The sequence below is a fragment of the Crocuta crocuta genome, unplaced genomic scaffold (assembly GCF_008692635.1).
Source record: "Crocuta crocuta isolate KB4526 unplaced genomic scaffold, BGI_CrCroc_1.0 scaffold62, whole genome shotgun sequence".
Classification (NCBI taxonomy): domain Eukaryota; kingdom Metazoa; phylum Chordata; class Mammalia; order Carnivora; family Hyaenidae; genus Crocuta; species Crocuta crocuta.
Genome location: NW_027529173.1, coordinates 4514602 through 4526485, shown reverse-complemented (window position 1 = coordinate 4526485; position 11884 = coordinate 4514602). Strand labels below are relative to the sequence as shown.

General features: G+C 35.7%; 1 protein-coding gene across 2 annotated transcripts in view; it reads right to left on the bottom strand.

The window, feature by feature from the left end:
• Positions 1–9262: 9262 nt before the first annotated feature.
• SNX13 (sorting nexin 13) overlaps positions 9263–11884 on the bottom strand; it is a 129212-nt gene continuing 126590 nt past the window's right edge. The window contains exon 26 of one of the 2 annotated variants that reach the window (XM_077757663.1): positions 9263–10123. In XM_077757663.1, the coding sequence (XP_077613789.1) occupies positions 9876–10123 (248 nt within the window). In that variant the 3' untranslated portion in view covers positions 9263–9875. The remainder of the gene's footprint in view (positions 10124–11884) is intronic. The other variant, XR_013333591.1, reaches the window with a different exon arrangement.

The window sequence follows — 11884 nt, the reverse complement described above, 5'->3', positions numbered from 1 at the left end:
AAAAAAACCAGTAAAATTGGGAAACTTAAAAAAAAAAAAAAAAAAGCAAAGCCGGGGCACGTGGCTGGCTCAGTCAGTGGAGCATATGACTCTTGATCTCAGGATCATGAGTTTGAGCCCCATGTTTTGGTGGAAGAATTACTCAAAAATAAAATCTTTTTTTTTTTTAAATGTTTTATTTATTTCTGAGAGAGAGAGAGAGAGAGAGAGAGACAGCGTGAGCAGGGGAGGGTCAGAGAGAGAGGGAGTCACAGACTCTGAAATAGGCTCCAGGCTCTGAGCTGGCAGTCAGCACAGAGCCCGACGCGGGGCTTGAACCCACGAACGCGAGATCATGACCTAAGCGAAAGTCGGACGCTTAACCGACTAAGCCACCCAGGCGCCCCACAAAAATAAAATCTTAAAAAAGAGCATTATAATATCTAGTGCTGACAAAGATGCAGAGGAATTGAAATTCTCACAAATCTCTAGTGGGAACACAAAATGCTACATATAGCCACTTTAAAAAAGAGTTTGGCAATTTTGAAAAAAATATATAATACTTATCAAAGTACCTAACAATCCCTTGCCTAGGTATTTACCAAAAGAATGAATGCGTATGCACAAAGACCTGTATGCGAATGCTTATTCTGACACCAGCTGGTATACTGCAATACAATTCTAATGCTAATCATTCAGAGTTCACATCACATTCTACAGGTTTAATGGCAAAGTCTCCAACAAGATTGCCCTTAATCCCGATTCCAACCACATTTGGGAGTTCCCAGTTCACTTGTTTTGGTAATTCACTAGAACTATTGACAGAATCCAGAAAAGCATTATAATTAGGATGACAGTTTTTTTATGAAGGATACAAATCAGGGCATTCAAATCAAGAGGCACATAGGGTGAGGTCTGGGAAGTTCCCCAATGTAGAGCTTCCCTGCCCCCTTTCCATGGAATAGAGGTGGGTCAAGCTACTGGCACAATACGTTTGTTGTTCAACCAGGAAGCTTTAAGCATGAGCTTTGATGTCCAGAGTTTTATTGGAGTTTCATGGCAGAGTCATGGATGATTGAATCACGGGCCATGTAACTGAACTCAATTTCCAGTCCCCCTTCTTATCACCAAAGGTCAGCTGGCTCTAAGTTCCAAACCTCCTCATCATGTGATTGATCTTTCTGGTGACCAGCTCCCTTCTTAAGTCAACTCATCTCCTTAGCATAAACTCAGGTGATCTAAGGGGCTCATGAATAGCAAAGACACTCCTATTACAAGGGAAATTCCATGTCTTCCAGAGTTAGCAACCAAGGATAGAGGTCAAATTCTTTACTATGCAACCATGTTTATCATAGCTTTATTTATAATTACTGAGATCCTGAAATAATACAGTGTCCTTCAAGTGATGAGTGGATAAAACAATTGTGGTTATCCATATGGAATATTAACAACAACAAAAAGCATGAGTTATTGATACACACAACATACATGAATTTCAAAAACAATATAACTATTTTTTACATAGTCATTTTAAATGTAGTAACTCTCTGTGTAACACTGTTTTATGACCTGAAGCATCAGAGGAATAAAGTCTTTTCATAAAGCCATAATAACTTTATTCACCTCAGGGTTTTATATCCTCAGTACTACTGATGTTTTGGAAAAGAAAGTACTTTGTTGTGGGGTGCTATAGGATGTTTAGCTACATTCCTGGCCTCTAGTTATTAAGATGCTAGTAGCAATTTCTCTGGTCCAGACAATAAAAAATGTCTAGATATGCCCATATATCTGAGCGTCAACTCACCCCCATTTGAAAACTACAAAATTAGTCAAACACAACTTCTACATTTTCATAACCTTAAAGCTTTGTGGAGACAAATATAACTGACTTGATCTATTAAATCAGCACAGGAAATTCAAGACATTCAAATTAGGCTTTCCATAGGAAAACATATCCAAGTTTTTTAAAAATTAGAAACTTTAGCATAATATTACTTTTTACACTAAGGTGAAGACATATGAATGTTTAAAGCAAAATTATTAAAACTAATTTGTCTAATTATTCACCTCGTTTAGTAATATTTTCTGACTTTTCTACATTCATATACCTAATTATTAAAACAAGGTCTCGCATTGTTCTTTTATTTGATAAGTGATGTATGCTTTTGTTTCTTATCTTGTATCAAGGCCATTAACTACAAGACCAACTTTTTGTACCCACCTTTTTCAGCAAGTATTTGAATTTCCTTAAAGAACTAGCAAACTTATCCACTGTACTATTTGTTGTAATTTTCTCTCTTAAATTTATTTGCTTCTTTTATTTTTAATTTATATTAAGTCCTACATAGTCAACTTATGCAATCAAAATAGGAGCTTCATTAAATTTCAAATTTTATAACTGAAGATCTTTGACACCATCACCTGGTTCATTGTTAGTTTTTTTTGGTTTTTAAAGAAATGAGCAAGAAAAATCAGGCTACTCAGCATTCTTTGGGTTGCAGAGAAAGTCACGAAGCTCCTGACAATCTAAAAGTAAACTTTCTTTCAATCTGCAGTCCCATTCTATCTTGCATACATACTCATTGATAGAAATATTATAAAAACCAAGGAACATTCTTAAGTCTCAACTCTTACCCTAAAACCAGTGAAACTAATTGCCATTTTTTAAAATCTTTGTATGAATTCTCTCCTATTTGACGGTTAATCTGGATTTTTAAATTAGATATCGCCAGTAGTGCTTATAAATGACCAGTTTTATGCCCAATTAACTTCCAGAAGTTGAGACAATGAAGTGGCTAAATGCCAGAGACAACTACAGTGTTATAATTTGTAAAAGGCTACATTTCTTTTATATTAAGAGAAAAGGCATTTTTCGTCTCCATTTACACACACATACAACTAGCAAGCTCACTTTTACAACTGTATCCTGAATCAAAAATAAGAACAAACTCACCAATTCATTATAGCAGCTTTGGAAGGAGGAAGTTCAGAAACAAGAAGGACTGCAGGAGGTCTCTTTCTTTCCAACAGGCACAAAAACTCTTTTCGAGACTTTTTTAAAGCTTATAGTACTGTATGAGTAAGACAAACAGCACGGAGGGGTCTGCTTCTACCAGTAGAAACACCTGTGGGCTGCAACGTGAACGCCCTAAGCTCAGGTGGGAACAGCTACCAGCTTTACTAAAATGTCAGTAAGATGCTAAGAATCCTTGAAACAGGCAAACAAAAAAAGACAACTGGCTGCTTGATAGACAATCAGAAGACCGGACAGCAAAAACCAGCCTCTCAATTTTGCTTCAACCAATGGGGAAATAAAGCAGCTGTGCACTTAGTCAAAACCAGAACCTGACTTGACCAAGACCCAGAAAAAGATGCAGAGGGAAAGGAAAAGAAAACAGCAGGGATAACAGCTCTAATTGTTTAATGACATTCATCCCTAAAGACGAAATCAGTGCATTAGGTGAGTCACCTGGGCATCCCAGTAGGCTTTACACCTGTCAAAGAAAAACTTAAGAAACAAGAGCATTAGGGAAAGGTGTTTACAAAGACTGCAAGGGAATTTCAGGCTCTACAAGGGCTGGCTCACAAAATAAAGACAGTAGGTATCTGAAAGAAAAATATCCCACAATATCAGTATTATTTAGTTAATAGCCCGATCATGGCACTTTTCTCATATAATCATCTCACATCCTCAAGAAAAACACTGCTTCCTCAGTTCGCAAAATCCCTTTCTTTCCCTCCCCCAACCCTCAACTACCAGATGCTTCCTTTAATAAAGTAAAATATTTGGTTTTGCTGCCTGTCCCTGGCCTTCCTCTCCTTCCTCTTCGCTTAAGGCAAACTTAGGCATCCCCTTTACATTCTCCCTACAAGGGAAGCCACACATTTGTCAGGTGTTTGCTTATGGAGAAAAGACTGTCTTTATGACAGAGCATAAATCAGTGGTTCTCAACTGGGAGCAATTTTGCCCCAGACATCATTTGGCAGTGTCTGGATACATTCTTGGTTATCATAACTGGGGGTAAAGGGTAGTGCTTTTGGAATTACCAAGTGGGTAGAGACCAGGGAGGCTGCTAAACATCCCATCGTGCACAGAACGGCTCCTAGAAATTATGCTGCCCGAAATGTCAATAATGCTACTGAGAAACTGTAGCACGGACTAGAATCAGACCACCACATTTGAGACTTCATCCTCAGCACTTAACAGCTGTGAAACTTTGGGTAAATGACTCAACCACTATATGCCTTCAGCTCTCCCATCTATAAACTGGAGAATAGTATCTACACCTTAAAAGTACTAAATACTTGAAGTACTAAATAACCGTGTGCTATGGGAATCCTTATTGGAAATACACAAATCTGTTTCTTGAGCTTCCAGGGAGTATATACCCATATTATATCATTTGATCCTTTTTTTTTATCTACATCTCAATTCTCTCTACTGTTTCTACCTCTAGGTATAGAGGCTTCTACATGAGGATAAACTTTATTGGCTTTCAGTGCAAATCTTTATTTACTATTAGTCATTTATTTGGACCAAGGAATATAGCTATGCAAAAAAAAAAAAAAAGGTAGGACTGCTGTCCTTTGAAAAGGCTGCTTACAAGGTTGATTCTTGTTCTCAAATATCTGAGAACTGAGATTTTGAAAGCATTCCTTCCATTCTCTAAACCGATAAAAGTGGCTCATTATGCCTCAATTGTTTGTGCGAAATACATGGCTTGTACTGAACACGTGCTTTCCTGCAGGGAGTCCAGAATTTTGGTACATACCAAGCAGAGTGTGCCTACAGGACCTCTCCCCGGTAAAAATCAATCTTGAACGAGCTCTCTTGGTAGGCAACAGTTCACGTGTTGTCACAACTCATTGCTCCAGGGGAGTTAAGTGTGTCCTGCAAGACTTCATTCGGAGGGGAACTTTGGAAGGTCATGAGGTTTCCCTCAGACTTTGAGGCAGGCATCCTTTCCCTTTGATCTTGTTCTATAGCTTTTTGCTGTAGTAAATCTTAGCTGTGAGGACTAGAGGCTCAGAGTCATGTCGGCTCTTCCAGTGAATCGCCAGGGGGTGGTCACTGGGACTTCCAGTGCAAAGTCCTATTGTTTTATTCCACCTGATGATACACAGAAGGTCATGTTTACCCACTTGCATTAAAATACATTTCCTGCATTTCTCATACACTATGAATTGGTAAATGAGTTTTTAAAAAAATTTTGAACATTTTTATTTTTGAGACAGAGCACAAGTGGGGGAGGGGCAGAGAGAGAGGGAGACACAGAATCTGAAGCAGGCTCTGAGCTGTCAGCACAGAGACTGATGTGAGGCTTGAACTCAAAAACTGTGAGATCATGACCTCAGCCAAAGCCCCACCCTTAACCTACTCAGCCACCCAGGCACCCCATGCTAATTTGTTTTTTGTTGTTTTCTTGTGAAGTACTAAGTTCTCAGTTGCTTCAAGTTTCCCCAGGCCAAAGAGTATCTGCCAGTATTTATGGGCCAATGTCTGGCACACATTTTAAAAATTGACTTGTATCACATTCCACTCTCCTGTCTGCACTAGCTAGTAATACCTTCTTGACCACACTAGCAAGATCCTTGGCAAGTATCTTTCCCACTCGTCATGGGGCATACTATATTACCCCTTACTGAGTTCATTATTTTGGTATCCAGGGCCAAATTCAACTCTAAAGCTGCTATTTAACAACCTGTTAATTTTTCAAATTCTTTTTTTTCCAAAGATTCAACTTTCCATTGGAATGACAGGCTAAAAATAAACCATTGTGGCCCAAGTTCACTAGTTTTTCTGTCTAGAGTTTATATTTCCTAATTAAAGATACTTTACCTTTTTTCCTCCCCATCTAAGATGTCTCAAATCATGTCCCTTAGGAATGTTATCCTCAAGCTACTAATTAAGGTGTGAATGACAAAAAAATCTGTGGTTAACGAAGTTTGGGAAGTTAGGTAAACAAAAATAGACTTATTATAGAAATTTTCTGAAAGTTTGATTATTATCATTTGGATTATAAAGGAACAGTTTAGGGTTTTGAATAGTATTAGATTTGCATAAGTGATATAGAAGTATATTACTGCTCAGAAATATCTTAAAGGGACCAATAGTTTACGGTATGCGCTTTGGCAAATGCTATACCTGTCCATAGTAGGGTAAAAGTGCTCACAGCTGATGTCTAAGAAATCTATACAGATATAAGAAGACTGAGAATATTATGACCACTTGGACATAGCCACACTGTGAGTACTGAATCCACTGCCTTTTGCACGGAACATCTAAAATATTAGGAAGACTATGAAATAAAAATGAGACTGTCAAATAAAAACTGTTAATGGATTACTTATTATAGATCTTTCTCTATAAGGAAATGACTTTATAATAGTGTATGAGGTTTCCTTAACATTATGGTAGTAAATTACTTGGCCCATAAAATGGAAAAATTAAATTCAGTTAGTTGTCAGTAATCACTCAACAGCTTTTCTATCAATCTGGAACTTGAACTGCTTGATTGCTAAAATGAAGAGAAAGGAAAATATACACAGATACTAAAAGACCACTGAGCAAGCATTTTTTTTAGGTAATACAAATACAACCCTACTAAATAAATTCAACAAAAAGGTTTGTTAATACTTTATTAGTATTTTCTAATGGACAGAACATAACGCAAACCAAATAAAAATTTTAATCTTCTTTTTAGTTCAATAAAAATAACTGACATTCTGATTGTTGTTTCTTCTTTGTTAAAGAAGGAAAGTATTGATAGGTTAGGCACACAGTTGACATTTACTGTACAATGATATGCACAAGTTATCTTTTAACAACTATAATACTAAGATGTGCTCTTTATATTTTTCCCTTGTAATACAGGAGCCATGCTCCTATAAGCAAAATTTACTAATAACAAAATAATTTTACAAGGAGTGACAAAAAAGACTTTTAAAACAAGTCCTTAAATAAAAGGATGCAGCAACAACGGAATGTTAAGTTGTTGGGTTTAAAGACAGTTTAAACTAGATCTCAAAACATTAAAAATTCATTTATTGTACAATTACTCAAATACACATGCATTAAATGAAAATATTGCACAAAATTAAAATTTTAGACTTTGAAATTTATATTGTTCTTAATTTTTAAAAAATTGATACACTTTCTGGTAGCACTTAACTGATATTTCCTCAAACACCAGCAGCAAAAACTTAAAAGGAGTGAACTGAAATATACAAGAAAGTTTTTAACTTTTTTTTAAAAAAAATTAAGGCTAACCAAGTGCATCCATTGGTCAATGGCACAATTTTTCAGCAACTACTCAGAACACCCTAATCATAGGAAGTGCCCAGCTAAGCACTATATTTAAATCATACAATCAATTTTTAGATGAATCAACTAGTAGTAGTGGTGGTTTCTAAATAGTTTATATGTTACCTGGAAAATCAGAAAACCCAAACAAAATATGATTAATTTTGAAGGTACTTGCCTAAAGGCACCACTGACTTAAAAACACATTCAAAAATCAAATATCAGAAGACTTAAAGCCTCTTCAGGTATATATTTATATATGCAATAAATGCATTAAATGTAATAACTTTATTAAATATAGTACACTGTACTTAACATGGATTAAATATTTTACAAACAGCTTGACCAAGTCATTCAAAAAGTAGCTCTAATTTTTAGCATGACCACGGCTCTCTCTGATGTAAAACACAGATGTGCGTGGAGAAGGTGCACAACCGTTTACATAGACTCTACCATCTGACATTTCTGCTTCTGAAATATAAACTCTTGAAACAAAAATTGTTTTAAAAACCCACTTACTCATACAGTTTTTGGTATGACTGCAGTTACCTTGCAGGGCTCTGTTATGAAAAGTTGCCATTTTGCACGACTTTTCTTTCCCTGGTTGATGGCCAACATTCCTCACATTATCTGGAAATGCTTTTTCACAGGTACACACTAGGCTCTTACATGAATTCTTGTTTACGCTTAGACTTACTTATGTCAAAAATATACTTGAAATGGGCGAGGGTGTATTTGAAAATCATTGCACTTATGGCCATGCCGATGCTTCCTACAGACGTGTTTCACAAATCCTCACTGTGAAAGCCTGGGGCGTGGGGAAGGACCACGGCAGGGAGACACAATGGGAAGAAAAAATACTATTTCTTCCACCAGAGTCAATGAGTATCTTTTCTCATTTCCAGGTTGCAATGAAAGGGATTTCATTTATGTAATTCTTTAAACATGCAACACATGCTGAACATGTGCATACTTTATGCACAACAGCATTATTAATAGATATGATTATTATGATAAAGCTTTAAAGGAAGGCTTTATTCTGTTATTAGGCTTCACTTTGTAAGTAGGATCTCAGTGAAAACAAGACAATAACATCTTGTTCCAATCTTAAAGCTCCCAAATAACAGGGATACTGATATTCCTGTCCCTTTATCTTAAGCACCCAGACGTTCTTTTAATACCAGAATCTTGGCTCAGTGGTCTGATAAGTAGCTTCACTATTTTAAGGTTGTAGTGTTAAATATTTTTAAAACAAAAAACGCTGACATATCCAAACCCTTAGTCAGTGTAAGTATTTAAAACTATGCAGAAATCCTGCATACAAGGGATATGAAGACTTCCAAGATGGACAAATGGAGAATGAGAAAACTATAAGAAATGCAGAGGCTCCAAAACTGGAAAAGGTAATTTGTTGTTGTTGGTATAAAATTATTTTAGGGATTTAAATGTATACACCCAGGGGTTTTGCCAACTTGCTTTATTTAGTAGAATTTTACATTATGCAAAATATAAATAAAAGCGTATTTTAAAAAATATTATAGTTCTGTTTTCATTATTTATTTTCATATATACACAGTAATAGAATTAAGAATTTGTATGTTTACATATGACTAATAAGCTCATTTAATCCTTTGATTTGCTACTTTTGCAATCACCTAAGGTATGTCTAGATCACACAATTTAAAATTATCATAACTTTCAATAGAGTTTTTAATTTCCATATTTTTAAAATAACAATGTATTTGGCAGTTCTTCCAAGAGATTATACTCCCTATTGTATAATCCATAATCTCTTAAAGATAAAGAAATCTGTAATAATTTTGAAACTTAAGTGAGAACGCCACTATATGCTTCTTTTTTGCACACAGAATACCAGAAGGAAACTTATGATTGAGTACCATAAGAGCAAAATAGAGCCCCAAAGCACATAACAATCAATTAAAATTTGTTTTATAACAGTGAATAACAAATCCAATCAAATTGTGTTTTTGATTGGTTTTATTTTATGTCACAAAACTGTAATTAGGGTATAAGGTTACTTCATACTTTAAGGGCATCCTGTCCCTTTCCCCAGACCTGAAGCAGATGTTCCAAAGACCATTTGCCTGGCTAATCTACATTATATCAAAATTCTGATAAAGACCTATAAAATTATTATGCAAAAAAACAAATCCCTCCAAGTCATACACTGCTCAGTCTCCCAGTGTTAAACAAATTAGCCAGTTTATCCGTGAACCACTGTTTTGTGCTTTCCTTAGCTTCCACATATACATTCTGGCACTTTGTCATTGCTGGAGAATGCTGACTAGGTTGAAATGGAAGAGACCAATGTCATTCTTGCTTGAGAAGGGGCAGTATCCTCTCAACGCTGCAAAAATATGCACCAAATCATTTAAGACCCAGAAATCTCTCTTGGTAGTGGCTGAATTACAGATGAGGATGAGAAGAACCACAGTCCTATGGATGTATTAATAATCTATTTTGAGACACTGAAAGACTGGTGCGACACAACAGTATATGAGCTAAGCCCCAGAAGATCTGTCCATATTATTAGTCTTGGACAAAATGAACACCAGCTTCACAGATTGGAGTGTCACCTTTTCTGTAAAGAAGGCGCTTGAGTAGTCTGAAGTTTCTGTTTATATTTCTGTATCTGCTTTGACCGTGAATGCAGTTTGTTGAAAAGTTCACGAAATTTATACTGTGGAAATAAGGTTTCCAAAAAGCCTTCCAGGAAGACATAAACCATTCTCCTATTTAACTGGTTGTGCTGAAACATTTCAAAAACACGAAGAATACCTTTCCGTGTTGTCTCAGCCCCAATAATGTGCTTCAATTCATCTAAATAAAGAGGGGAAAAATAAACATAATTCATTACTCATATAAATAGGAAACACAAGGCCTAAACTATGATCTGAGTTAAATACAGTATGTTAAATACACAGGAGTAATACAGGAGGTATTCAGTTATGGTGTTTTGGCTACATTATTATAACTGAGATGTAAATTTAAACATTGGCACGCATTCACCTACTTAATAGACACTGGGGATGATAGAGCAAAGGAAAAAAATCAGGATCTGGACTCAGAAACCCCAAATTAGAGTTACAACCCCTTAATACCACTATGGTATTTACCCACCCTAAGTTTGTTTCCTTAACTGTAAAATGGGGATTTATAATAACCAAGTTCCTCTAACTGTAAAAATTACAGAACTTTAAATTATGTGAAAAGTAATCCACAAAGTCTTAAACAGTGTACTAATAGTCTTACTGTATCTAACGCACAGTGAGAAACACTTTATAAGGAAATGGTGTATGAACGCTGATTAATGATCTCAAAAAGCTTGCAATGGTCACAAAGTGCCATGAAAATACTACAAGTATAAACATGTTTACAGAGGGGAGAATTCCACATGGCATATTACAAGGAAAGGCTCTCTTCATGGAAGTGACAAGTGAGGTTGACTTTGCTCCCCGAGCAGAATGCTGACAGGCACAAAGAGATGATGGATTAGCTTTGGTGGAGAGAACAATGAGCAAATGAGCACTAAGTGTAAAAAAAAAAGGCAGGTTCAAAAAATGGGGGGCTCTACATACAATTCAGCTAAATTTTAAGATTCTTTGAAAACAAAAAAAGGGGAGAGAAGAATGGAAAAAAAGTGATGTGGCTACCAGAGTGAGACAAGTTTGGAGTTTACTCCTAGGCAACATGAAGTTATTGCATATATCGAAGTAAGGGAATATGTATGATTATCCTTAATGATTTATAATCAGGGCCCCAATGGTAATAAATATTTTTAATTATTTTCATAAGAAACATACAACTTCCAAAAAGTATGTCTCCAACTAGGAGTACTATATCATTTAAAGCAAATGGCTTATGAATTTACTAAAAACAGGGAAGGGATTATGTATATATAAAAACATACAGCTTTCCATTTTCCCTCACTTGCTTTGAGTCTTCACACAAGTGTCCTCTTCTCTCACAACAGTAACTTACCTGGCACATCTCTCTTCCTGCACTACTGGTCTCCTCAGCGCTTACCAATAGCTAACATTCTGGCTTTTATTTTATTGGTCTGCCTTCTGCCTGTGTCTCCCTAAAGAATGTAAGCTCCAAGAAGGCAGAGATCAGTGCAAAGAAAGTGTACGGCAAATGATACACTCTCAATAAATACTTACTGAACAAATGCAGTAAAGTTTCTTTCAGCTATGTAATTCAGTCTACAGTCCAAGTGGTTTACTAATAGTATATTAAATAATATTTAATGATAAGTTATTGTTTATTTCTACTTTCCTAAGATGTTATTTCTATGATCTGTTTTTTTTCTCCAAATGCAATAGTATATAGTCTATAGGGCAGAATTAATAACCATTTGGCAAATTTCCAACTTAACTGACGGAAGAGAGATTTTTAAATCTATGATAAAAATATAGTTTTAAATTTAAGTAAAATGAAGTTAGAGAAAAAAACATTAAATGATATTTAAGAAGTTCACAAATACTCCTTTTCCGTGTTCCATATTCATTAAGATGTGGAGGAGAGATATCTACGTATTTCAAAGATATTCATAACTAAAGAAGGAAGCAAACATCCATC